The following is a 24,496-nucleotide window of genomic DNA, read 5'->3' as shown; positions in this document are numbered from 1 at the left end:
CATTCCAGCAAGGTGACCCACCCAGTCCACCACCAATCCAGCACAGACCCAGGGAGGGGCCCTGAAAGAACCAGATCAGACATAGCCTTAGGCATGGTTTTTATTCACTTGGACACTGTACAAATATTACAATTTCCTTTTGCTGCAAAAAGTATAAAAATAATCTTTATATAGGAATTCATTCGTTACTGCAAATCTCTCTAAATCTCTGCAAATGGCTCTAAATGAAGGTAAATGAATAAATGGGTTGGGGGTGGGGGCTATGGGACAGCAGGAGGTTGGGCCAATCCTCAGACTCACCCACCCAGATTCCTAGCTAGAGACCTCTGTTCCTTCCTGTCGGCAGCCCCTCTCAACCTACAGGTTCTGAGGGCTAAGGGCCCATCAGAAGCGGGGGGGGGGGGGGGGGGCGGCCACACAAGAGGTCCAGGATGAGCTGTTAGGGTCAGGGGGTGGGGAGAAGTGAAGGAGGCTGGGCGGGGAGATGCAGCAAGTGTCCTGCTGTACCCCAGGCTTCCCTCTGGGGTGGGGTGGGGGTGTAGGCAGGAACAGGGCAGTGGGGCTGGACAAGCTGCCCTATTGGGGTTATGGCGGGTCCTCAGTTCTGTGCCAGTGGATGGCAGCTGTGTCTGGGCTCTGGGAGGGCATAAGGTGAGAGAAGGCCCCAGAAAAGGAGAGGCAAACACTTTGGCTCCACAGTGTAGGAGGCTGAGCCCATCCCTTGCTCTCCTAGCATGGTACAGGTGCCGGCGCAGGAGTGGGAGGTGTGGCTAGAACTGTGCAGTGAGGGAAGGCTGGGGAAGCCACGGGTCTGTGGCTCTCAAGCTGTGTAGGGGTGGGGTGGGGTGAGGTCCCCAGGCAGCCCCCAGGTCAGACAGTCTGTGTCCCAGCCACACAGGGCATGTTCCTGTCAGAGGTTGAGAACAGGCACATCAAAGAGGTCACAGACACCTTCACTCTCGTCCAGGTTGTAGATGTAATCGTGGTCTCCAGGGGGCGGAGAAAGGCGGAGGAGGGGGGCAAACACTGCAGAGAACACCAGGCTGAGGCCCCACCCAGCAGCTGCCCAACCCCCCGGCCCATACCCACACCCCACCTTCCTCGGCCACCCACCTTCTGAGGACATCAGCTCCTCCAGCAGCTCCGAACTCATGCACTCTGGAGAAGGAGGGAGAACTCAGTTACATCCTGGCTCCTGCCTCTCTACTCACCAGAGCCCATGAAGAGAACCCTCCAGCCACCTGTCAGGAACTTTACTGTTTGCCCAGGCACCAAGTGCAACCAAACGTCCTTGGAAGGGCAAGAAGACAGCCATGAGACCCAGTGAGCTGTGCCCCTTACCCCAGCCCCATGGAGGAACAAACACATCCCTACCTCGTGTGGGATCAAAGATTTCTGACAGCTCTTTGGGGAGTTCCAAAACTGGAAGACAAGAAAGCCATACTCAAGGACACAGAGATCCAGCCTGTTCCCACTCTAGGCCCTGCCTTCCTCAGACCCCTTACCACCCACCCTAGAGCTCCACACAGCTGAAGAGATGGAGGCCCTCCCCAGGCCAAGACTGTAATGTCTACTAGTCTCCCCTGCTAGACCTGAATCACTCAGTGCAGAGCCCAGGGTACCAAAGGCCCACCGTAGGTGACTTGTACAGCTCCCAACTCAGGAGTACTGTCCAAGGACTGCAGACCCCCTCCCTTTCTGGGCTCAGCAGGCATATCCGTCTGGTGGGAGAATGCCCCATCCCTGTACTTGCTGAGCACCTGCTAGGTGCCAGGCTCAGAGACCACACTCCAGCCTGGGCCACCTGGCAGAGGGGGCAGCCACTTCAATAGAAGCCAGAGCTACAAGGTGACAACTCTGCTACAAACATCTGACTAGGAAGATGCACACGGGAAGCAGAGAAAAGTGGAGCTGGAGAGAGATACTGGGGCTGGGTCATGAGGGATGTCCTATATACCAGGTTTAGAGGTTCCAGTTTTATCCTGAGGGCCTTAGGAGATGTTAAAAGTACAGAGAAATGGCACAGTCAGGCTGTGTTTCAGACAGATCCTTGTCAGTCACAGTGAAGAGAAGGATGCCAAAGAATTTAGGACAGGTGGCTGGCAGGGATCCTGGGTGTGTTGAGGATACTTGAAACCAGTGACGGGAGACATCTGGGATGGAACTCACTTAGCTGATGCAGGGTGAGGAGCAGCAGAAGAGGAGGGAGACGGGGATAGAACTGGAGTGACAGGCAGGTTCAGACCTTGGGGAATACAGCTAATGGCAGGGTATGCACAGAGCTAGAAAAAACAAGTTTTAGATGAGGACATGAGGAAATGAAGTGCCCACTGAACATATGGAGGAAGGCACGTGGTCACACAGTGGGAAGTTCAGGCAAAAGACCTAGGCAAGATGGAGACTGAGAACGGGATTGATCTACCTAGAAGTGGAGCCCTCCACAGGTGTGGAATAGGACAGAGACCTGGGAAATGCCCATGTTTAAGGCAGTGCCAGGGAGAGATGAGAGGGAGAAGCCAGTGGGAGAGAAGAGCCAGAGCTGACATCATTAATGCCATAGGAGGAAAAAACCCTCAACACAGAGCCAGGGAGCACCAGAGCAGATCAGCCAAGAATCCTGCTGGAGCCAGCAGCCTGAGGGAGGCACCAGGAGTAGCAGGAGCAGCACTGGCACAATGCCGGGAGTGCAGGGGTCCTCACTGCTGTAACCGAAAAGGTGACTAGGAGACCAAGATTTGGAGTGGAGATGACTTTTCCAAGGAGTCCCAACAAAGAGGAGACAGAAAGGTGAGAGAGGGGATACAGAGGACAAAGGGTCATTTTGTGGGTAGACTCTTAGCAGTACTTGGGAGCTGAAGAGAATGAGCCCCGGAAGAAGCAAGCTCTCGACTCCCAGGATGGACTTCGCCTCTCCTGAGAAGGTGCTGCCCACGTCTGGAGCCTGAAGGCCATCCCACAGCCCCTTCCCCAGGACAGTGCTTATGCCTTCCTGCAATCTGAGTCCAAGGGGTGGCAGGCAAGGCTTGAAAGTGTCAGCCCAGGAAGGTGGGCAAATGGGCACCAGTACCAAGGTAGACCAAGCTCTGGGGTCAAGGCAGGGGTTGATGGCAGGGAGATAGGCCTTGGGATGTCTAGCTCTGTGAGGACACAGGAGCCCTGAGTTCTAGTTCCACTTGTTTCTGACCCAGGACTGTGCCTGCTCCTGAGGAATGGTACTCACCACCTGTGGGGTCCACCTTGACGGGCTCAAAGGAGGTAGAAGGGTTGTTGGGCCCAGATGAACTGCTGCTGTCCAACAGGGCAGAGGACTGCAGTGGCCGTGTGTCCAGCACTGTCGGGCCCATCGGGAGCGAGCTGAGCTCACCACTGTCCTTGCTATCAGATCCAGGGCCACCACTCACTGCAAGCACATCCCCTGAACCCAGTCACTTGGGGGCAGGAAGCAGGATATTGAAGCTGGTGGTGCTAGAACCCACAACCAGTGTGACCACAGCCCTGAGTCCCAGGCCCAAGCAGTTAGGCACTGCCAGTCACCCCTAAAGAGGTAACTCAGAAATGAGTCATCGAAGGAGACAGGGACATGAGACCTCTGAGAGGGAGACTCATGAATGACATGATTGCTGGGACCACACTTGAAGAGGGCCTGCTGGAGCAAGTGAAACACAGATGAATCTCAGGACACCTATCACCATTAAAGCCCTTTCACACAGTCAGAGCTTCTCTGTCAAAAAGGGCTTTCACTGCCATAGTAAGGGCAGACCAACTTGGGGCCAGGGAAAGGGCAGCCCCCACAGGGTCCCTTCCAACTCTTGTGGCACTCCACAACACACAGGTATTGCCTCTTGGGCCCCAGAGATCACCCCATCACCAGCTGTCATGCCTCACCTGTGACCTCAGCTGCTGGAGCTGCCACCACCTGGGCTTCAGTACTGCTGGAGACAGGAGCAGGGGTGGTCACCTGGGGACTGCTGGGGCGAGAAGAATCCTGGGGTTGGGCCAGGGCAGGCTTGGGCAGAGGCGGAGGGGTAGAGACAGGAGGGGGGCTCTGGAGCAGATCCTCAGGTGGCGGCACTGGCACGGCTACGGGCGGTGAGCTCCATGCCTCCTTGTTCACCAGCAGTACCTCGATGGGGCCACTCACACTCTTCAGGTGAATCTGGTACTTCTTCTGACCATTGAGGCCCTTGAGGTAGAGAATGGGGGACAAGTGATATTTAAAGCGGGCTTAACTCCTGCCTGACCCTGCCTGACCCTGGGCCGTGGCCACAGTGACCTCTCCCACCCCAGTCGGCCAGTTCTTCTAGATAACCCCAAACCCCAGGCCTCCCACTACCTGCCCCACCCGGGACTTATCAAGCTCCACAGCCAGCACCCGCCCTCCATCAACCCCGCCTGCCTGGCTGAGCACCCACCTCTGGGATGGGCACCTCCAGGCTGGTGCCTGATGGGGCCCGGATGGCCAGGAGGGTGTCTCCTATAATGACAAGGAGAATGGGTCAGGACCCATGGGTTCAATCTGAGCTGAGAATAGGGGTGCCTATCCTTTGGAACAAGGAAGGAGATCATGGTCTTTGAAGGGCTGGACATGGATGAGTAGGCCTCACCCATCCCCACAGTGGTTGGGACATAGAACAAAAGCTTTCCTCCTCCCAAAAGCCCAGGAATCAGTAACCAGAAAATCTGGGTTCAGACATGTGGAGTGGACGATTGCTGGCATGGGCATCTCACTCCTTGACTGATAGCATTGCTCCCTAGGTGCAGGTGTTCTAGCTAAGGCCAATATCCCTTCCACAAGATTTATCCGGGGAACACAAGCTAGAGAAGAAACAGTTCCTGTGCCCATGATGCAACTAAGCTAACTACAAATTGGAACCAGGCACCATTGCCCCCTGCATACAAGCATGCACAAGCATGTATACACACTCACTCCCTCTTATGCCTCTGTGATGCCTGAGAAGCCAAACCCAGGAAACAGTACAGATAGGGACTGGCCCAGGGACCCAACCCAGACTTCTTGTATCTTCTCAGTATGATTTGCCTCCACAGGGAACTAGTGACCCTCAAACCCAGGACCTACCCTACCTGCTTCCTCTTTGGGCATGCCCCAGGAACCCTCTTAAGAGGTGGAACTCTCCTTGGGCTCTGAGCCCACAGCTCAGGGCTGTAACTCAGCCCACCCCCACCCCCATTTCCCCCTACCCAGGCTCTGCTCACCAGCAAAGCATCTGCAGATGTCCTCATGAGTCACGTAGGCCAAAGTGTGGGGGTTAAGGAGAATGGATGATACCCTGCCTATGGGGATAGATGGCAGACCACAAAGAAGACCCAGTTCTTTAGCAGAAATCTGACCACAAGCCCTCAAAGACAGACCTGGGGCATAAGCTCTACATGGAAAAGGATCACAGGCCAAGAATGGCAGTGAAGGGGCTCTAAGCAGGTAGCCAGAGGCTGGAACGTGGCCAGGAGTTATAGAACCATCCTCCCAGGAGGAATATGTACCTACAGCACCAAAGAGCAAACCCAGCTGGACTAGAGGGCCCCTCACCCACTCCCCGGGAGCAGGGACCACCAGGAGGATATCGGCTGTTCTGCACGTCCTCTGTGACATTCCGGATGCTCTGCTGCACCCACACCTTGTGCTGGTCCAGTTCTTGCTCCCGCTGCTGCAGCTCCTCGATCTCTGCCTTGAGCTCAATCAGCTTGTCCGCAATCTCCCGGGTATTGCAGCCAGGCCCCACACCCCTGAGCCCCGGGAGTGGGACTGAGAGGGACTGCCAAGAACTCTGGGTCCCAAGGTCTCTGCTCCCTCCACCCCACACCCCTGACACTTTTAGGCAGAAGATCCCATTGCCCTCCCAGGTGCCCCCACTCACTTCCACTGGATGCTGTTCTTGGATTTTTTCTCAATCAGCCCGATACCTTCTAGCACGTTGGTAATGTCGTAAATCCGTCGCTTCTGGCGCACAGCTAGGGTGTCGGCTGCCTGGCAGACAGAACAGAGTGGAGGATGCTCAGTCCCACTCTCCGGTGTATCCCCAGCTATCTTGAGACTTGGTCCCAACCCTCCTCCAGGCCCAAAGCAGCTCAGGACCGCGAGGCGGGAAGAGGCCTGGCGCAGCCCGAACTGACGTTCTGATGCTCTTCTCCCCACACCAGCCGGGGACGGCCACGAGGACCAGCACCTGCAGCCCGGAGCCTGACACATAGCTGATGCCCAATGGCCTCGGCGGAATGAATGAAACAGCTCCCAGCCTCCCTCCTGTGAGAAAGCACACGGATGGCAGCCTGCACTCTGACGGCTCAGCTGGGCCGCCTCGGGGGTTCCCGCTATCGGCCCAGGCCTGCCTGGTTCACCATTCCCCATCTCCCCTTTGCCCGGGCCGCACCAGCTTGAGGTCAAGCACGCCGTCCTTAGCCTCCTGCAGAAGCGACACGAACTTGGTGGTGAGAAGTCCCAAGCTCTTCTCGTGCCGGCTTGGGGTACCTGGGGGCGGCGGCGCCTGTGGCCCGGCCTCCGCCATCGCACCCGCCCGCCGCCTCCCCTCAGCCAGGCCAGGCCAGGCCGGCGCCGCCGCCACTTCCGCTTCCGTTCCTGGCCATCAGGCCGCCAGCGCCAGCGACGCTACTTCCGCTTCCGCCTCGCGCCCTCCCAGGGAATCTGGCGTAATTCCTCTCTGCAACCATGACCGCAAAATTTAGGGGATCATTAGCAAATGTCCAGCCGCCGAAAAGGACGAAAACAACCCGGGGATCCCTCGCGACAGGACTTGGTGCGGAGGAATGTGGAGGAACTCGGTGGGCAGCCCCGTCAGCGAAGCCACGGCTGGAAAACCTGTCCCAGCCCCTATCTCAGGGATGGAGACCGCATGCTGCCTGATGAACCCCAACCTGCTACTAGAGGCTGCCCCGCTATCTTGCGGTCATCTACCCTATTCCTGTCTCTCAATTCCTGCCAAACAGCAACCACTAACTTTGTCCACTTATCTCCATCCCCACTTCCCTTCCCTGATCCCAGCCTCTCCTTTTTCCCTTGTCTCCACGCTGCAGTGCTCAGAGGCCGAGGAATTACAACCGCTTTTCAGCCAGTGCAAACATGGTTACCTATGTGTAAACATACAGAAACACTTAGAGCTGATTTTGTTATTTTCAACATTGTCATTACTTATTACTGTTTATTTTACATCAAGTTTTCTGGAAAACCACTTAGAGGCAGGGATCTGCCAGCGGGTAGTTTATTGAGGATCTACACTTGCATGGGAGTGGTGGAAGGATTAAACTGTGATACAGTTACAATAGAGGCCTCAGACCCTCCTAATAGAGGAGCACTGAAACTGGGTTTCCAAACTTGGGCCCTTCAAAAGCATTCCACATCTAGGCAAGGGTACTGGGCCTTTGTACCCTAACATTGACCAAGAGACTCAACAGCCTATATACTCCTGGCAGTCAGGGGTATGAGTGTCTTTGTCCTGAAGGTGGATTTGGGTGGTAACCAGTGTCCACTACATTGTTACTACTCTGTATTCCCTTTCACAGCCCCTTTTGACTCTGAAGACAAACAGCTTTCAGAGCCCTGTCCCCACCTCACCTGCCATCACACACCACACGCCTTCTTCACAACAGCCTGCAGTCTCTCATTCCTGTGCAGAGTGTACACTCACTTCTGAGGGGTCCAGCAACACAGTTTTCATATTGGAATGTTGTCTGCGTCCATATTTGCACACCCCGCTCCCTACCCCGGGTTGGGGCCCTCTAGCTCATGTCTGTGTACTGAGCACTTAAGAAGTCCCAGATGGGCTGGTCAAGATTTCATGATCACAGGGAGTACAACCCCTTCCCCTCAAGGAAGCTGCGCCCAGCCCTCCCTACCCCATCCCACAGTGCAGATGCTCTTTCCTGTTGGGAATAAAGCACCAGAGACTCAGCTTCCTTCCTTTCTGTGTGTGACCTTGGGGAGGGAGGGGCCTTGAAGAGAGAGGAGAAGGGAGTTCCTGGGCCGGGAGGTGGGACAGAGGCTTCCTTGGAGAGAGGAATTCTGCTGCTGCATGCCAAGGTGCCGGTCAGAGCCACCCAGGTCTTGTGAGCCAGTGGAGGGAGCACCCAGCTCTGCCATCAGGGCTGGGGGAGAGGGCCACCCTCAAGGCCAAGGCTGTTTACACTGGAGGAAGAACTGCATGCCTTTTCAAGGCTGCTAAGCTCCATCCAAACTTTCCTCTGCAACTCAGAGCAGAAGTGAGGGCCAGAGGAGGCATCTGCAGGACAAACAGAAACGCGCAACAGGCCAAGGCTTCTCAGGTGCCTCCCAGTCACACCCACTTCCCTCTCATTTCCTGAGCGGGCTGGGCAAGAACCCCCCTCCTCCTGCCTAGAGAGAGGCTGCAGCTCAAAGGAGCATCCACTCTGCCTGCCCTAACCCAGATCCTCGCACCCACTCCTACCTTAACTCCGGCTTCTCCAGGGCCTGCTATGGACGCGGCAACCAAGGTTGAAATGCAGCCTGCACTTTCTCCTGGTATTTGCCCTTCTGAGTGGGTTGAGGGAGGGATGGTTGCAAGAAAAATGGGAAGGGTTGGGTGGGGGCCTCTTGCCAGGTCAGGAGGGAGCTGCATAGGTGGTGAGAGCAGTGGACTGCCCTGGGGAACAGGCTAAGGAGTAGGAAGGGGAGCAGGTTCAGGGCTGCTTCCTGCAGGCCCTGCCCCACTGACATGGCTGCCCAGGCTCTTCCTGCCCAGGGCCTGAGTGGCCAGAGCAGGAGAGGGCGGACCAGCTGGCCCGAGGAGCAGCACTCAAATGGGCATCAGGCATCTTCTACCAGCCAGAGCAGCTGGCCAGGCTGGACCAGTACCGCAGCCGCGAGGTTCAGCGTACCTGCTCCCTGGAAGCACGCATCAAGGTGGGCATTGGGCAAGGGCAGGAGTGCTGGGGGAGGATTGCAGGAGTGGACAGGTCTCACTGGTGGCTTCCCTCCTCAAGTCGGTGGTGCAGTCATACCTGGAGGGTGTGAAGACTGGTGTGTGGCAGCTGGTCCAGGCCCATGAGGCAGTACAGGGAGCCCGTGAGGCCCTGGGCCAGGTCCATGGGTTGCTCCGGAGCATGGCTGAGGCCACACAGGATCTAGAGCCCCTGAGGGAGCAGGTTGCACAGCACAAGCAACTGCAGGCCCTCTCTCAGCTGATGCCCCGGCTGCGGGCAGGTGAGTATGTGGGGGCCCTGGGCCTCAGCCCTCCAACAGTTAATCACCAAACACCCATCACTGATCAAGGGGCTGGGGCACTGGTGGGAGATTGCATGGAGGGATACACCAGAGACCTACCAGAGAGTATCTCAGGCTTCAAATAGCATATGAAGCAGGGTGAAAAGTAGCTCGTTCTGGTGTTCCCAATCATCGGATGTCTGAATAAGGACTGACACCAACTCAAATGGCTCTGGCCACCCTGGTTGTTAATTTGTTGAAACATTTCCCTAACAGGGTAGGTGAATAGCCACTAAGATAGTCCCCTAGTTTCTCCCCACCTTCCTCCAGGATTCATGACTTCCTCATGTTCCATTAGCTCAGGGGTTTACACCTGGCCCATCAGGTGTCTAGGCCCTTCCCTAGGTCCTCTCGGTTGGCCAATGCTCAACTGTATTGGTTATTAAATATCTTACACGTCATCCCTACCCCCAGGCTCTCACTATCCCCTGCTGCATCTCCATTGCACAGGTGGGAAGGCTGAGACTGAGACCCAGGGCTAATCTCTTCTTCTCTCCCCTTAGTACCAGCTGCGGTGGCCCACACACAGACCCTGATTGATGCCCAGCAGCTCTTGGAGGCATATGTGAGCCTTCAGGAGCTGGAGCAGTTGCAAGAGGAGACATGGGCACCTCTAGGGGGGCTGGAGGTGCCAGTCTTCGAGGGGCTGGGTCCTCTGGCTGAGGCTCTGGGTCTGGCTGTGGAGGCAGCTGCAGGGGCTGCAGGGAAGCTGGCCCGGGAGGACCCAGCCCTGCTGGTGGCTGCTATGCGTGTGGCAGAGGTAGATGCTGGGCGCACAACCTCCCTTGGGCAGGCTCCCCGCGACTGGCGGCAGCGCTGTCTGCGGGCACTACAGGAGGGCCTAGAGAAGACCCACTTTGGAAGACCTCTGCTGCCTGGGCCAGGGGCCCTAGCAGGGTGGCTGGAGGCTCTGCAGGTGGCTCTACCAGCTGAGTTGGCCACAGCTGAGGCACTAATAGCACCCTGCTGCCCACCACACTACAAGGTGGTCCAGCTGTGGGCCCACACCCTGCATGGTGGCCTGCGCTGCTGCCTGCAGCAACTCCTGAAAGGGCCTGAACTGGTAGCTGCTGATGCCTTCACCTTGCTGCACTGGGCACTGCATGTGTACCTGGGGTCGGTGCCCTTGGGCAAGGGGAAGTGGGTGGATCAGAGGCTGGGGTGCAGTGTGACACTGGGCCACCCATCTCCAGGCCAGAAATGATGGGGAGCCTAGAGTTGGGGCCTGAGGCTGATGTGTCTCAGTTGGAGCCCCTCCTGACCCTGGAGAACATCGAGCAGTTAGAGGCAACATTTGTGGCCAAAGTCCAAGTGAGTAGTTGGGCAAAGGTCCAGAGAAACTGTCACCAGCTGTGGGTCTGTGTCTGCAGTGTCACATGTCTACCTGTCCCTAGCAGTATTGGTGTCCTGCTACATCCTGCTGTCCCTCACGCCTTCCCCCAGGCAAGTGTGGCCCAGTGGATGCAGAAGGCACTAGATGGGGAAGTAGCTGAGTGGGGCCGAGCGCAGGAACCCGACACAGACCCATCTGGCTTCTACCACTCACCAATGCCAGCTACCGTGCTGCAGGTAGGTGGGGAATGGTCGGGCAGGCGGGCAGCTCCCCTAGGGAAAGGAAAGGAGGGCGGTACTGGGACTCTCCTGATGACTGCCCATTCCTGTCTGTAGATCTTGGAAGAGAATATTCGTGTGACCAGCCTGGTCAGTGAGTCAATGCAGCAGCGAGTGCATGGCATGGCACTGTCAGAACTGGGCACATTTCTGAGGAGGTCTGCCAAGGCACTAACACATTCCCAACCCCTGGCTCTACTCCTGGGGCAGCCCAAGGGGGCTCTGAGTGAATAAGGCACACCATTGGGAAAGAGTCCCTTCAAAACAGGGCCTTGGGTATCTTGGAGGTGGGGCTGGAATACCAGGGACTGGGGTTGAGGGGACTCCAGAGTGACATCAGGTACAGGAGCCACCTCTGCCCTTTGCAGCTTCAGTGATGCTCTGATCCGATTCTCCCGAGACCACCTCACGGGGGAAGCCGTGGCCCCTCACTATGTGCCCTACCTACTGGCCACTCTCAATCACCAGTCAGCACTCAGGTACCAGGAGGCCCCCACAGAACACCGCCTTCACTAACCCCTGACTGAACACCTAGCTATGGACCCAGTCCATAGGCCATAGGAATTTTGGACTCACATAGCCCTGGGGTTCCAATCCTAGTTCTAATTACTAGCTGTGTGACCTTAGGCAAATTACCTCATTTCTCTGAATCTCACTTTTCTCATCAGTGTTATATGGGTAATAATGAGACATTCTGACAATCACATGAAATAACAGATGTGAAACAACTACCACAGTGGCTGGCACATCGTGTCAATTATTCACTGATTCAACAGATACTTATCAAGGCCCTACTCTGGGCCAGGTAATGTCTGAGGTTACAGCTGTGAACAAAACAGAAAACAATTCCGTTCCTCCTCGGTATGTTCTTTGGAGTGAGGACAGAGAGGACAAACAAGTTAATGATGATTTTTACTCTCTCCTCACTGGGATTACCTCTCTCCACTTCAGGAAACACAAACCGAGAGACTAGACTTGCTCAAGGTCACACTGAGAATTAGAGTCAGGTCCGAGTGGGCTGTGCCCCTTCTAGCTCTCTGAACCCACCAATCCCAGCCTCAGTTCACGCCCCAGATCTTAAGTGTGGGGGCAGCCCTTCTTGCACCCTCCGGCTACACACTTGTGCCACTAGGTGGCGCCCGAGTGGCTAGACAACAGAGGTCCGCGCGGGCCTTAGCCTCGGTCCTGAAGCGGTACTTTTGATTGGTCCAGCTCCTCCGTGTCAGTCCTGCAGTCTGACGGGGTGGCTTCAGGGGTCTTGGCTCCAGTGGAGACAGTGCTGGACGAGTTGCAGAGGAGGATCTGCCGTCTGGTGTTGGAGGCTCTGCTGGTTGAGCTCCAGGTGAGGCTTCAGGTGGGTAAGGACGTGGAAGGAGGGGATACCGCGTATTTATGGGGCTTTCGAAGGGAAGGTTTTGTCTCAATCGACCTCCAGCCCCGTGTCTGTCCGCCCTTCCCCAGCCCCTGTTCGCGGCTCTGCCCTCGCGCCGGTGGCTGTCGAGTTCGGAGCTGCTGGAAGATGTGTGTGAACGGACGGCGCGCTTCTGCAGGGACTTCCAGCGAGTGCGGAATCCCGCGGTCCAGGTGAGTTTGGGGCTAAAGGCTGAAGAGTGGGGGAAGCGCCCATTGGAAAGGCGTCCCTGACTCCCTGACTCGTGATCACGCCCCCTGCAGCTGCTGCTGGCCGAGGCGGAGCGTACCGTGGTGCTGCAGTACCTTCGTGCGCTGATGCAAGGCCGCCTAGTGTGCCGCGGTGCGGACGAACGAACCAAGGCAGCTGAGCGCTTGAAGCATGATGCAGCCCAGCTTCGGGAGCTTTTCCTCGGCTTGGTGAGAGCTCATAGGGCAAGCAGACGGGTGGGACTTTCAGTAGTCAGGTGGTGGCCAAGGACAGGCGCGATACTTACCCCCACGTGCCCAGGGCCTGAAGGAAAGCGTTCAGTGTGCGCCGGTGCTGCTCGCTCTGCGGGAATTGCTGAACCTCCGCGATCCCACACTGCTTGGCCTCGAGGTGGCAGGCCTGCGCCAAAAATTTCCTGACGTGAGGTGGGAAGATTGGAGTGGTGGGAGGAGGACCCGGGAGTGAGGAGGTACTTGGGAGGGGAGGGCCAGAGCTGACACACAGCCTTTGTGTCCTCCTAGCGAGGATCACATCTCTGCCCTCTTGGACCTGCGCGGGGATGTGTCCCGAGAGCAGCGCCTGGCTGCACTCATATCCCTGCAGGCCCTCCCACAGCCCTCGCCGCCCGCGTGCCACCGCGCACTCTTCAGCCTGGTGCCAGCACCCACGCCCACGCCGTCCTCTTGCCTCCCCTCGGGGTCTTGTGCCTGACACCCGGCTATCTGCAGAATAAAGCCACGGCCCTCGTACGCCTAAATTGTGTTGGGGAGGGGGAGATGAAATAAAAGTGCCCGCGAAGATTAGGGGTCCACGCGCAGTGACACGTCTAAGGTATCCTGGCTCCAGTCCTGATGTACGGGCTGCGCACCACCTATCCCGGCATCAGACCTGTATGTGGACTGCGGTTCCAAGTACTCGGGCTTCTGCCGCCGTACACAGACTACACTACCACATATCCACGCTGGGCAGTAAACTCGTGTCTCCTCCGCCTGCCTCGGGTAGTGTAGCAGCACCTGAAGCCCTGAAACCCGCCTGGCTCCCGTGGGGGGGGGGCGGAGTTAAGACAACGCTCTGCCCAGAGGCGTGACCTGGTGGCGGACTCGGTGCGCTGTGCTCTGCCTGGCCCCACCCCCAGCTGTGTTCTCGGGCGCGCGCAGCCACAGAGGTCGACGCGATTCGCGCGTCTTCCCGTGAGCGTGCGCGCGCCCGAGTACGTACGTCACCAGCCGGCTCCCGAGGGCTGGGCTAGCGGCAACCGGTGTTGCGGAGCGGGAACAGCAGCGACGAGAAAAGGAGCGAACAGGTCGGGGTGCGGCACGCGGACAGAATCTCCCTCACCCCCGGAAGTCCGATAAGATGCGCGACGGGACCTTTCCCCACCACCTGGGAACCCCCGCCCATTGTCCCCTGGCCCCGCCCTCCATTGGGCACGCCCTTTGCCCCTCCACCGCCACTTATTGGCTGTAAGTCACGCCCCTCCTCGATCTTCTGTCCCTATAGACTGCTGTTCTACGTTATCCTCTCGGAGTTTCTTATTGGCGCAGGCCACCCCTTCTCATTTGTCACCAGTCTCCGCCTTCAGTCTGGGCTCCTCCCCCAACCATCTTTCATTCATTGTGCCTCTAGTGCTGGGTGCTTGGGACATGGGGGTGAATAAGACCCGTCCCTGCTCTCGGGGAGTTAAGGGAATGGTGGGGGGACACGGACCTAGACTCCGATAGTGACAGCCTAGGTGGTAAAGAAGCCGTCTAGGCACTGGGAGTCTCTAAGACGCCGGAAAGTCTTCCAAGAGGAGGTGAGGCCTAAACCGAGCCCTGAAAAATGGTCAGGAGTTTGCTACAGGGGAGACATTGGGAGGGCATTTTTGGCAGAAAGACCTGAGATTTGAAACGGGCATATTCTGGTAATTGTGAAGAGGTAGGTAGAATGAAAGAAGGGGAGATTGGTCCAGGTGGAGGCCTGGAGCCTAGTGAGGAATTTAGAAAAGTGTACAGTTAGGAGTGAAGCTTAAAATATTTTCTAACAGCTAGTCACTAGGCAAATGAGGGAGATGGGGGGTGGGGGTGGGATCATATCTAGATGGAGAAACAAAGTGCAGGGAAGGAATGATTCCAGTTCTGAGAAGGTCTCTTGGGCAGTTGTTCTGGGTCAGAGAAAACAGGTAACTAATAATCACATACACTCTACTTTAAATGGTTATAACTGCTTCAGAGAACAATGTAAGGAAGGGGAGATTGTAGAGGGAAGGGGAAAGGAAATTTACTATTTTATAGAGGTTGTGTTAGGGAAGCTTTCCTAATAACATATTGGTGCAGAAATCTGAGGAAAGAGAGAGTGCCCCTGCAGTTATATGGAGGAAAGCATTCCAGATGGGACATATTCAGTGTGGGATACTTGTTATTTATTCAGGTAAATATGCTGAATTAAGAATTGGCAATACTGGTCTGATGGTTATGGCAGAAGTCTGGGCTGATGTATTTAAAACCATGAGGGTGGATGAAATCACCTAGGTTGTGAGCATAAATGGAGAAGAGGAGAGGTTTCCAAGTCCTTGGCCATTACAGTGTGAAGAGGTCGGGTAGGCAGGGATGCCCAGCAAGGAAGACCAAGAACAAAGAGCCAGGGAGGTAGAACTATGTTTGAGTGTATTTGGGAAGCCAAGTGAAGAAATATTTCCAAAATGAAGTGATTAACTATGTCAATGTGCTGCTGATCAAGATGAAGATCATTGGTGACCTTGGTCAGATCAGTTTTGATGAGAAGTGGAGGACAAAAGCCTAATTAGAGTGCAATTTAAGAGAGAACAGGAAAGAAGGAATTGGAGACTGAGTACAGATGACTTGAGGTGTGAGGTGCTCCTTGTTGAGACAAACAGCTGGAGGGAGATGCAGTGGGGCTGGAGGAGCATGGAGTCAAGTGAGGGCTTTGTTTTTCAAGATGGAGAAATAACAGCATGTGTTTATGCTGATGGAAAGAATCCAGTGGAAAGGAAGAGATTGATGATGTAGGAAAGAGGAGAAATGCTGGAATTGTGCACCCGAGCAGGCAAGGGAGTTCAGAGGTTGGAACCTTCATTCAGTCTGTGGAGAGAGACTGTATCAGGCAGAACCCTGGTACAGAGTCAGGGGTGAGTGCCCCCTCTGGCCTTGGATGACCACTGAAGATGCCTCTGATAGGGGACAGACCACAGATTGGCTCGGATTTGCTAAAGAATCCCTCTGCTCCCCGAAAACTGATTCTATTCTTGATTGGAACACATGGCACAGAGCAGGGAGAGCATTCCAGGGGGAGGGGCGAGCATAAACAAGGGGGCACGCAGGCACTCAAACTGACTGAGGCCACAGGGGCTGGAGGGGGTGGGTGGAGCCAGGTGGAAGGGGAGGGGTGAGACTGAGAAAATGCCGTCTGTAGAAGGCAGGTAGAAGATAGTGAGGTCTCCTCACCCATCATCCCAGCAGCTGAGGCAGCACTGTACCAGCTCCCAGTCTGGGTGGGTACTGAGCACAGGGATGAGAATCATGAGTAGGGGCTCAGGCCTTGCTCTCAGGAGCTCACAGGCTGAGCGGATTCAGGAACCACTAGGTGGGCGTGTAAAACTCTTCCTCCTGCTTCCCCAGTCCAGCTTGCTTGGTGAGTCTGCTAGAGGGAATGAACACTGGGGTGCAGGTAAGAAGGCAGCCACCCAGACCCCTGGCAGCAGGCCCTGGGCCCACCAACGGCCTAGCAAAGGCAGTGTAGAGCACAAGGCCTGCTGAGCCTCAGGCCACACCCACTCATGTTGGCCTCCACATGCCCTTCTGTGTCCCCAGAAGTCGACAGTGTGGGGAGTTGGAGTGACCCGGCTGGATGTGACCCCCAGGACAGAATGGTGCTGGACTCAGGGGCTCAGGTGTATGAACAGGCACCCCCTAGCCCACCAGTCAGTCCCTCATCCTTGGGCCATAGGCTGAAGCCCCCAGACCGAGATGGGACACTGCTGTACCCCTGGCCTCCGTCCCGGGCCTTGCCCCTCTCTCTGTCAGTCCCCTCAGCCCTGCAGCCCCGGCCTGAGCTGCAGTCCTTCTCAGAACTGCACTTGGGCCACCGTGGCCACATGCGTCGCAGTGAGAGCACTTTCACCGTAAATAGTACTGGTCAGCGTGGCGGCAGTACCCAAGGTCGGGCCCCACCTGGACGGGGACGGGACCCAGGTGGGGGTATCCTGCGGTCTGCAGCCTCCCTGCCTCACATTGCTAAGACTCGAAAGGATACAGGCCGTGGTGCCAGCAGGAGCCCCTGCATGTTGGTGGCCCTGCGGCCAACCAACATGGACCGTGAACGGGACAAGTTCTTCCAGTCCCATTACACCTACAACCCACAGTTCGAGTACCAGGAGCCCATGCCCATGGCTGTGCTGGAGAAGTACTGTGAGGCCTCTGGACAGTTCATCCATCAGGTCAGTCCAGCCTGCCCACCTCACCCTGGCCCTGACCACCCAAGAGGCCTGGCCTCACTGGCCAATATGGCCCTGTGTGCAGGCAGTTGGCATCATTGAGGCTGTCCTGGAGAAGTTTGGTACCTATGAACACTTTGAGGCTGCGACTGGAGGCCAGCTGCTGACCAAGTGCCAGATCTGGTCCATTGTGCGCAAATACATGCAGAAGGAGGGCTGCGTTGGGGAGGTGAGCTTGCCCTTCCTGCGAGGCCCCTCTTCTACATGCCCCAAACCAGGCTGCCAAGTGGGTGGTGCCAGGCTCATGTCCACACCTGGCCAGCTAATGACCCCAGGCAAGCCCCTATCCCTGCCTCTGCCCCAGTAAGTTGGGAGCTGGCTCTGAGCAGAGCTGATGAAGGGTGGGTGTCCTGGCCAAGTGTCCAGCCTGGCTGCTCCTGGCATCAGTGGGTCCACCTGCACCCTGGCCCCAGAGCCGGTGGTCATGGCTTAGGATACTGCTGCCTGCAGGTTGTGGTGCAGCTGAGTGAGGACCTGCTGTCCCAGGCAGTGATGATGGTGGAGAACAGCCGACCAACACTGGCCATCAACCTGACTGGAGCCCGTCAGTATTGGCTGGAGGGCATGCTGCGGCATGAGATAGGTCAGAGTGGGGGTAGGTGGGTGGGTGGGTGGGGATGAGAGGGGGCTGGGGCCTGGGGGGCGGAGTGAGGGGCCCCAGTAACCCCACCCCTCCCTTTCTCCCCTTCGGACCCTTTCCCTTCATGAGCAGCTACCTCCTCCCTCTGGCTCACAGAGGGAGGCTAGAACATGCCTGCCCACTCTCGGGGCTCACCCTCATCTCTTGCTCTTTCTGGGTATCTTCTCCCTCTACTTCCTCTGATTTCCCTTGACAGTGGGGCAAGACTGTTGAATCCCAAACAGGCCAGGGGGAGAACCCTGAGAGTCCCATTAGCCCAGCCAAGTTGCCGGCTCTCCAGGGTGGTTGGAAGGCCAGATCCTAAGAGTGGAATTGGCTGAGGACACACAGAGCTGGGTTTAGGAGCAGATAGGCCAGCTGGAAAGGAGAGCACTGGAGACTAATTACTATTCCTTTCTCTGTCCCTCCTCATCAATAATTCTGTTGCTGTGAACAAAAGGAAGTTTTTGTTGGGGATATCAACATGACTGTCAAAATAATATGGGCACGTAGGATGTGGGGCAAGGGTGGTGTGTGAGTTCCTGCTCCTCTCTAGCATGGGAGAAGCTGGGGGCAGTATGAGTTTGCGAGAGGAGTGTGTGTGTGTATAGCTCTGAACAAATGAGGGAAGACTCTCCCATGTGAGACTCTGGGTACTTGGGTGAGAGTTCACCGAGGAGGGTCTTTCTGCTGCCTGGGGTTGGGTAAGCATGCATTTGTTTGAGGTGGCGGGTGGGGGCTGGCATGGGGAGAACTTGTGAGAGCCTGAATTTAAGGGCACGAGGATGTTTGAGTCACAGGCTAAAGAACCTGCAGGGTGGAGCAGGGCACAGGCCAGCAGGTGGGTCCCCTGGACGCCCCGTCCAATGCTGCCTCTGGCTCACCCTCCCCGCAGGCACCCACTACCTGCGGGGAGTGAATAATGCACGGCAGCCCTGGCACAGCACAGAGGGCCGGCTGCAGTATGGGCTGCGGCCAGCGAACCCCACCGAGGAGGGCCTGGCCAGCCTGCACAGCGTGCTGTTCCGCAAGCAGCCCTTTCTGTGGCGTGCTGCGCTTCTGTACTACACCATCCACCGCGCTGCACGCATGTCCTTCCGCCAGCTCTTCCAGGACCTGGCGTGCTATGTGCAGGATGCCGATGTGCGCTGGGAGTACTGCGTGCGTGCCAAGCGTGGCCAGACAGACACCTCGCTGCCCGGTGGGTGCCCTCACGTGGGCGTGGCAGGGTGTGGGGGGAGCAAAGGTGGGGCTTCAGGCCTAGGGGCTCAGAGCTCTCCTTTGCCCACAGGCTGCTTCAGCAAGGATCAGGTGTACCTGGATGGCATCGTGCACATTCTGCGGCACCGTCGGACCATCGATTTCCCACTGCTGACCTCCCTGGGCAAGGTGAGGGGCCTTCAGAGATCCCAGCTAGCTCTCCCCATCAATGCAGTCAGTATTCCCTGAGTCTCTGATTGATGCCCGACTGAAGACTGGGTGCCAGACTTCCCTGGTGGCAGAATAGTGGGCAGAGGTGAGCATAGGAGATGAAATGACAGTCTAGCAGCCAAAAGCAGGTACTTAACCTGGCCCACAGGTGTGTGACTGCATCTTAAAGGAGGTGAGTATTCAGACCAAGGGAAGTCAGGAAGACCTGGGGAAGGAGGCTGGAGAATTGACCCCAGAGACCAAGTCTCTTGCCCTGGGTATTTGTGTCAGGTTGAGGAAGGTGGATTTCATCAGATGCAATGGGGAATCAATCAGGAGCTTTAAGCAGAGAAGTGGTATGAATGTTTGATTTACAGGGCTCCCTCTGGATGTCATATGGGAGATGGATGGAGAGAGGTGCCTAGGGAAGGGGTTGCGGGGGGAGGGAGAGACCACCATTCCGAACACTAATGCAGAATTGATGGTGGTCTGGCCTAAGCCAGCAGGGGCCATTTGGAGAGGCAGGGGGCAAGCTGGAGAGAGCTCTTCAGAGAGTGGAATTCCTTGAACTCAGTGGCCACTCTGAGTGGAGGGTAACAGATTCCAGGCTGCTTCCCTGGAAGCTGACCTATGTAGCTGTGAGGAGGGTGGGGCTGGCACGTAAGCTGGCACTCAGGATTTGGTGTTGGGTGTGGGGTCGGAACTGAGCCTCAGGGTGCATAACATTGGGAGTGGATCTAGAGGGGAGAAAGAGAAGTTCCAGGAGCAACAGTGAGCTGTTGATAGAGAGATGGGACCAGCTGTCTGGAAGCCAGGGTGCTCTGCCTACTACTGAGGCACAGCTTCCTTCCTCTAGGTATCCTATGAGGATGTGGACCACCTGCGGCCCCATGGGGTCCTGGACAATACCCGGGTACCCCACTTCATGCAGGACTTGGCGCGCTACCAGCAGCAGCTAGAACACATCATGGCCACCAATCGGCTGGATGAGGCAGAGCTAGGCCGCCTGCTGCCGGACTGATGCTGGTTGAGGGCTAAAGACAAAGGTTCTGGACAGAAGGCTATAGATAAGCTCCAGAACATGAAGCTGGCTGCTCTGTTTCCACAGCCTGGGTGTTTCTTGTTGAACTGGGGGGACAGGAGCCTTCCAGGAGGGAGGAATGGCAACATCAGGGGAGTTGTGTCCCTTGGTAGCCTCCCTGGGGCCTTAGGAGCAGCAGCAGTATGAATGTTAGGCAAACTTGAGTCTGCCCTCCTGCCTCCAGTTCTCAATGCTGAGCAGAGGGGAAGCTTGGGGGCAGGAGGGAAGCTGAGCATGGGTGGGAATGGGGGGTGGTTTGGGAGTAGAAACTTGTTTTTGCATGAGATGACTTTGGGTGTCTGCATAATTCAGGCTCCCTTCCCCCACATGGCCCCTTGGTGCTCCTTCAGCTTTCGTGCTGTCTACCTCTCACTGGGTCTTGGTCGGGGGCACCCTTCTCCTGGGGTGATTGCCTGAGCCTGAGGTCCTGGCTTTCACACAGATTCAAGGGGTAGTGGAGACCCAGTTGGGCTGGGGTGTGCTTTCCAGCATTTTGCCTCTCCCACTGGTCACATATTTATTCCCTATTTATATGCTCTACTTCTGGGGCTGGGAGGCAGCAGCTCCTGAAGGTTCAGTGGAGGGACCAGGGCTCCTCTGGAAGGCACTGACTGCTCCTAGCCCCACTGTCATCACACCTAGGCACACGCACACAGTCTTAGGCTGTGTGAGTGGAGCCCAAGGGCTCACCTGGCCCTGCTCCCACCCCTCCACTGGCCTGTGCTATTCCTGTCTTTGCTCACACCCTCACAGCTGGTCTCTGGCAGAGGCTGACATAGCCTGGTAGCAGCCCCATCAAGCCTGAGGCGGACACCCTAGCTGGTGTCCCAAGTCCTGAGCACCTCCTGGACCAGGAGAGTTGTTGCTTCCAGATTCACCTCAGACTCAGCTGTGTGACGTGGACCCAGTCCCACTCCCACTCTTGGCCTTGGTTTTCCCATCTGTGAAACTAAGAAATGGAGCTGGGAAGCCCCTATTCATTTAGTCAGTGAACAGGTATAGAGCACCTTCTCTGTGCCAGTTACTGGTCAGAACCCTCATTGAGCTCCCAGTCCGGAGAGAAACCAGACAATTAAAACAATTACGATGAAGTGTGTGGGCTCTGTCTACTCAAGATCTCATCCTCTTTCTCTCTACTAATTTTACTTCCCAAGGCTGTGTGCTCAAGCCCTCCCTAAGTGAAGAGAAGTCCTCTTCCCTGGCTCTATGCATCAGGCCCAGGGGCTTACATGGAGTAGGACTAGTGACTATACAATCCCCTGAATTGTTCATAAGGGTAAAAGGGCCCAGGCGTTGTAGCCCTTATCCCTCTGGGAGCCTGGGTCTGGGGTCTCCAAGGATGCAGCTTGAGATATTGAGGACAGAATGAGGCTGAGGACTGAGCAGTGGGGCACAGGGCTGCCCAGGTCACTAGGACTCAGAGGCAGGGATCCATACCCTGTTCCTGGGCAAAGAGCCAAAATCACAGAGCAAGCCCAAGCCAACCCTCCCAAGTTTATTCACTTGCAGTGATACTGGGCCAGATCGAGCCTTAGTGGTTTGCAACTGGCCTGGACGGGATCCCAGGTCCTATCCAGCTTGGGTGGAGAGCAGCCCGTCAGTGCTCTGGCATTCAGGAATCTAGAGATGAAAGGAGGAAAGTGGCCAGTCAGGTGGGGTCTGCCTTCCGGACAGCCAGGCGCAGAGTTTGGGCAACCTCATACCTTCAGATTCGTCCCCAGCCTCGCAGTCGGGCTCTGGCTCTGGGTCGGGCTCCTGTTCAAGTTCAGGCTCTGGTTCTGGATCCATCTGGGGTTCCAACTCCGTGTCAATCTCTTCAGAGGCCTCAGTTTCCAGCTCTGGCTCGGGCTCCTCGAGAGTTCCGGATTGCCCTGCCTCGGAGCCCTCAGGACTCCTAGCATCGTCGTGGTCCGAAGCTCTGGGCATCTGGGGACATGCAGTCCCAGAGCCGAGTGCCTCAGGCTTCCAGTGGCCTGGACATGGAGGGTCGTAGCTGCGTTCCCGGTAGCCTGTAGTGGTGGTGGGAATGTCTCGGGTTCAATTTACCCGTCTGCACACGCCCATCTTTCGGTCCTGGGTCTCTATAGGCCCCGCCCCCCGCGCTCACCAGTGCTCACGTGCTGCCAGTCCCAGGTGGGGTCCGGTACTCGTGTGGCACGCTGGGCGCAGAGCAGCAGCTCCTGGCAGGCCGCCTCACCCTTGCTCTGCACCAGCAGCAGCAGGCGGCGAACCCTGCGCTCAGCATCAGGCAGTTCGTCCAATGCCTCGTACTCGGGCCCGGTGAGCACACCACGCGCCAGCAGCGCGTCCAGCAGCAGCCCGGAGTCCACCTGCAGCGTTTCTACCAGGCGTTTTCGCTCGCGGTCGATCGTCTCTGACGGGCGCTCCTGAGCATTACCCATGGTAGGGGCTGCATGAGGGAGGGGGAGAGAGAGCGGAGGCCTGGGCTCTCCTGCCCTTGATCTTTCTCCCAGGGTACCAGTGAGCGCACGTGGTTGGGATCTAAATTCACCTTCACCCCGGCAGCCAGACAGCTCCGCAGCACCGGACTCCTTGTGCTCCTGCCTACCCAGAGCTTCTTTCTAGTCTCCTCCTCAGGCTTCTTCCGTCCCTAAATAATCAGCTATGGCTCTTCTCTTCTCTCTCCCAGGAACCTATCTTCCATGAACGCTCTCCCAAGTCGGGACTTCTCTCCTGAATTAGCCAGTCCCCCACCCCCCACTGCCACCACACACACATCGTCACCAGCTGATTCTGCATTCAGAACTAGTTTATCCAAACTAATTTCTCTCCCAGCCTGCTTTCCAGCTATAACGGGCAGAAAGACCTACAATTGGTCCCAATACTCCACACTCATCTTACAGTCAAGTCCTTTCCGGTCTGTCTGCTGAATATTTCTCTATCATCCTCACCACTTACTTAGTCTAGTCTTTTATCTCCAGCTTGGACCCTGGAGAGCCCAGAATCCCCTCTGCACCCAAAGCACATAGTGCTGAGAGCCTGAGGTCCATCTTTCCAGGACAGGCGCTGCCCCTGCCCCTCCCCCCATCACCACCACCAATGACACCACCATGTTGCAACCCCAACATGGGCCATGAGTGTTCCAAAGGCAGACTGGTTCGTTCTCCTTATGCAACCCAGTGAACAGCATGTACTCTCACCACACTGACATCGCTGCACTGTACACAAGGACCCTCTGCCCGCTTCAGCAATCTTCCCAAAACTGTCCTCCCAATCACGGGGGCAGAAAGGGAGAGGGGACAGAACCTGCCTGTACAGGTGTAAGGGAGGTGCCTAAATTGGATTGGCCCCTCTCACTCCTTCCCAAGTTATTTTTGTTAGATTCCTCCCCTAATTAGTCCAAGCCCTGCCCTTTGTCCTGTCTGCGGTGCAGAGACCCCAGCTAGTCTGTGACCTCCCTCTGAGAGTTTATATAGCTCAGAAGTTATACCGAGACCAGTCCTTCAAGGGTCACAGGCCAGGTCCTTCCGAAACACCAGGCGGCTCCAGGTGCGAGGTATGGAGAGGGGTTTGGGACCTTCTTGCCACCTCGCTGCCCAGACTGTTTCACTAGGACACTAGGTCTGTGGGAAACTGAGGGAGCCCTTGCGCATGTGCGACAGCCTGGTTTTCCCGTCCCCCCGCCCCCGCCCCATCTCCCCTTCACCCAGCCCCAGAGCTAGAGTTCTGCGGAGGGGCGGAGCTCACAGAGCTTCGAGCGCAGCTTGGGGTGGTAGGGCGCGGATTCTGCTCAATCTGTTTCTACCCCCGCCCCCAGCTGGGTCAGGTGGGGGGGCCCCCGGTCCGATTCGTTCAGGGAAGCCCCACTCACTGGTCGAGCTTCGGCGCGGCAGGAGATGACGACGCAGAAAGGACAGCGCCGGGTGGGGGTGGGGGCAGCAGCTGTGGCGGGGGCGGGACGGCCAGGGCTGCTGGGAACCGGGAGGGGTTGCGGGAGGGATTCGTTCTTCAGAGGACGTCAGGAGACTAACCGCATTGGCCGCGCACCGCCTGGGCTTGTGTAAGTAGTCGACTTTCTCATCCCACTCCGGGAGCACCAGAGGAGATGCGAAGAGAGCAGTTCGGCTCGCGGCCCCGAGTATCCAGCGCCCACTCTGGGCCTGGCAATTTCCAGGCCTATCCTCTCGTCGACCCCTATCTGCCTGCCACAGATAAGGCTCAAGAGAACGAGGCCCGCGACCCAGGATGATAGCGGATGCACTGTGACCCCAGAAACCCCTGATTCTCAGAAGTTACCGTGGCCACTCGCAGTCCTGGATCTGGGCCCGGGAGATGAGGGCCTAAGCAGAATTAGCGGCCGGCTCCCCAAGCACCTCCACTCTCCAGGGGTTCCCCCGTTAAACCCTAGGACCTGGGCGCTTTTGCAAATGCAAAGCACACCCCCTCCCCAC

The 24,496-nt window shown here is 56.9% G+C and overlaps 4 protein-coding genes across 13 annotated transcripts; 2 read left to right on the top strand and 2 right to left on the bottom strand.

The window, feature by feature from the left end:
• Positions 1–86: 86 nt before the first annotated feature.
• Positions 87–7,292, bottom strand: E2F4 (E2F transcription factor 4). Of its 3 annotated transcripts, none has more exons than XM_036897868.2 (10): positions 6,387–7,292; positions 5,874–5,983; positions 5,581–5,742; positions 5,215–5,258; positions 4,413–4,474; positions 3,886–4,183; positions 3,221–3,400; positions 1,375–1,422; positions 1,114–1,158; positions 87–1,026 (listed from the first exon to the last, which is right to left on the bottom strand). In XM_036897868.2, exons 1-10 carry the CDS (start codon positions 6,519–6,521, stop codon positions 911–913), a joined length of 1,200 nt encoding a protein of 399 aa, XP_036753763.2. In that variant the 5' UTR covers positions 6,522–7,292; the 3' UTR covers positions 87–910. The 3 variants fall into 3 exon arrangements, with proteins under 3 accessions (XP_036753763.2, XP_036753761.2, XP_057348625.1); XM_036897866.2 differs by having other exon boundaries at positions 87–907; XM_057492642.1 differs by lacking the exons at positions 87–1,026; positions 1,114–1,158 and adding an exon at positions 1,182–1,290.
• An 888-nt stretch (positions 7,293–8,180) lies between these two features.
• Positions 8,181–13,316, top strand: EXOC3L1 (exocyst complex component 3 like 1). 4 transcript variants are annotated; one of them, XM_036897841.2, is made up of 14 exons: positions 8,181–8,292; positions 8,416–8,509; positions 8,715–8,890; positions 8,971–9,190; positions 9,754–10,366; positions 10,444–10,561; positions 10,694–10,819; positions 10,919–11,019; positions 11,230–11,340; positions 12,074–12,203; positions 12,323–12,445; positions 12,536–12,691; positions 12,783–12,907; positions 13,004–13,316. In XM_036897841.2, the coding sequence occupies exons 2-14, from the start codon at positions 8,464–8,466 to the stop codon at positions 13,191–13,193; spliced, it is 2,235 nt and encodes a 744-aa protein (XP_036753736.2). In that variant the 5' UTR covers positions 8,181–8,292; positions 8,416–8,463; the 3' UTR covers positions 13,194–13,316. The 4 variants fall into 4 exon arrangements, with proteins under 4 accessions (XP_036753736.2, XP_036753738.2, XP_036753737.2 ...); XM_036897843.2 differs by having other exon boundaries at positions 8,248–8,509; positions 8,730–8,890; XM_036897842.2 differs by having other exon boundaries at positions 8,248–8,509.
• A 334-nt stretch (positions 13,317–13,650) lies between these two features.
• MATCAP1 (microtubule associated tyrosine carboxypeptidase 1) lies at positions 13,651–21,175 on the top strand. 4 transcript variants are annotated; one of them, XM_036897862.2, is made up of 7 exons: positions 13,651–13,785; positions 16,292–16,917; positions 17,000–17,143; positions 17,425–17,557; positions 18,489–18,794; positions 18,885–18,982; positions 19,860–21,175. In XM_036897862.2, the coding sequence occupies exons 2-7, from the start codon at positions 16,348–16,350 to the stop codon at positions 20,022–20,024; spliced, it is 1,416 nt and encodes a 471-aa protein (XP_036753757.2). In that variant the 5' UTR covers positions 13,651–13,785; positions 16,292–16,347; the 3' UTR covers positions 20,025–21,175. The 4 variants fall into 4 exon arrangements, with proteins under 4 accessions (XP_036753757.2, XP_036753759.2, XP_036753758.2 ...); XM_036897864.2 differs by having other exon boundaries at positions 13,679–13,945; XM_036897863.2 differs by having other exon boundaries at positions 13,679–14,277.
• Positions 21,176–21,558: 383 nt separating this feature from the next.
• NOL3 (nucleolar protein 3) lies at positions 21,559–24,009 on the bottom strand. 2 transcript variants are annotated; one of them, XM_057492645.1, is made up of 4 exons: positions 23,917–24,009; positions 22,192–22,494; positions 21,788–22,093; positions 21,559–21,704 (listed from the first exon to the last, which is right to left on the bottom strand). In XM_057492645.1, the coding sequence occupies exons 2-4, from the start codon at positions 22,484–22,486 to the stop codon at positions 21,697–21,699; spliced, it is 609 nt and encodes a 202-aa protein (XP_057348628.1). In that variant the 5' UTR covers positions 22,487–22,494; positions 23,917–24,009; the 3' UTR covers positions 21,559–21,696. The 2 variants fall into 2 exon arrangements, with proteins under 2 accessions (XP_057348628.1, XP_036753779.2); XM_036897884.2 differs by lacking the exon at positions 23,917–24,009 and adding an exon at positions 23,536–23,685.
• Positions 24,010–24,496: the final 487 nt, after the last annotated feature.

Source organism: Manis pentadactyla, chromosome 15, assembly GCF_030020395.1.
Source record: "Manis pentadactyla isolate mManPen7 chromosome 15, mManPen7.hap1, whole genome shotgun sequence".
Classification (NCBI taxonomy): Eukaryota; Metazoa; Chordata; class Mammalia; order Pholidota; family Manidae; genus Manis; species Manis pentadactyla.
Note: the sequence above shows the minus strand (reverse complement) of the source record. Positions and strands in the feature narration are given on the sequence as shown.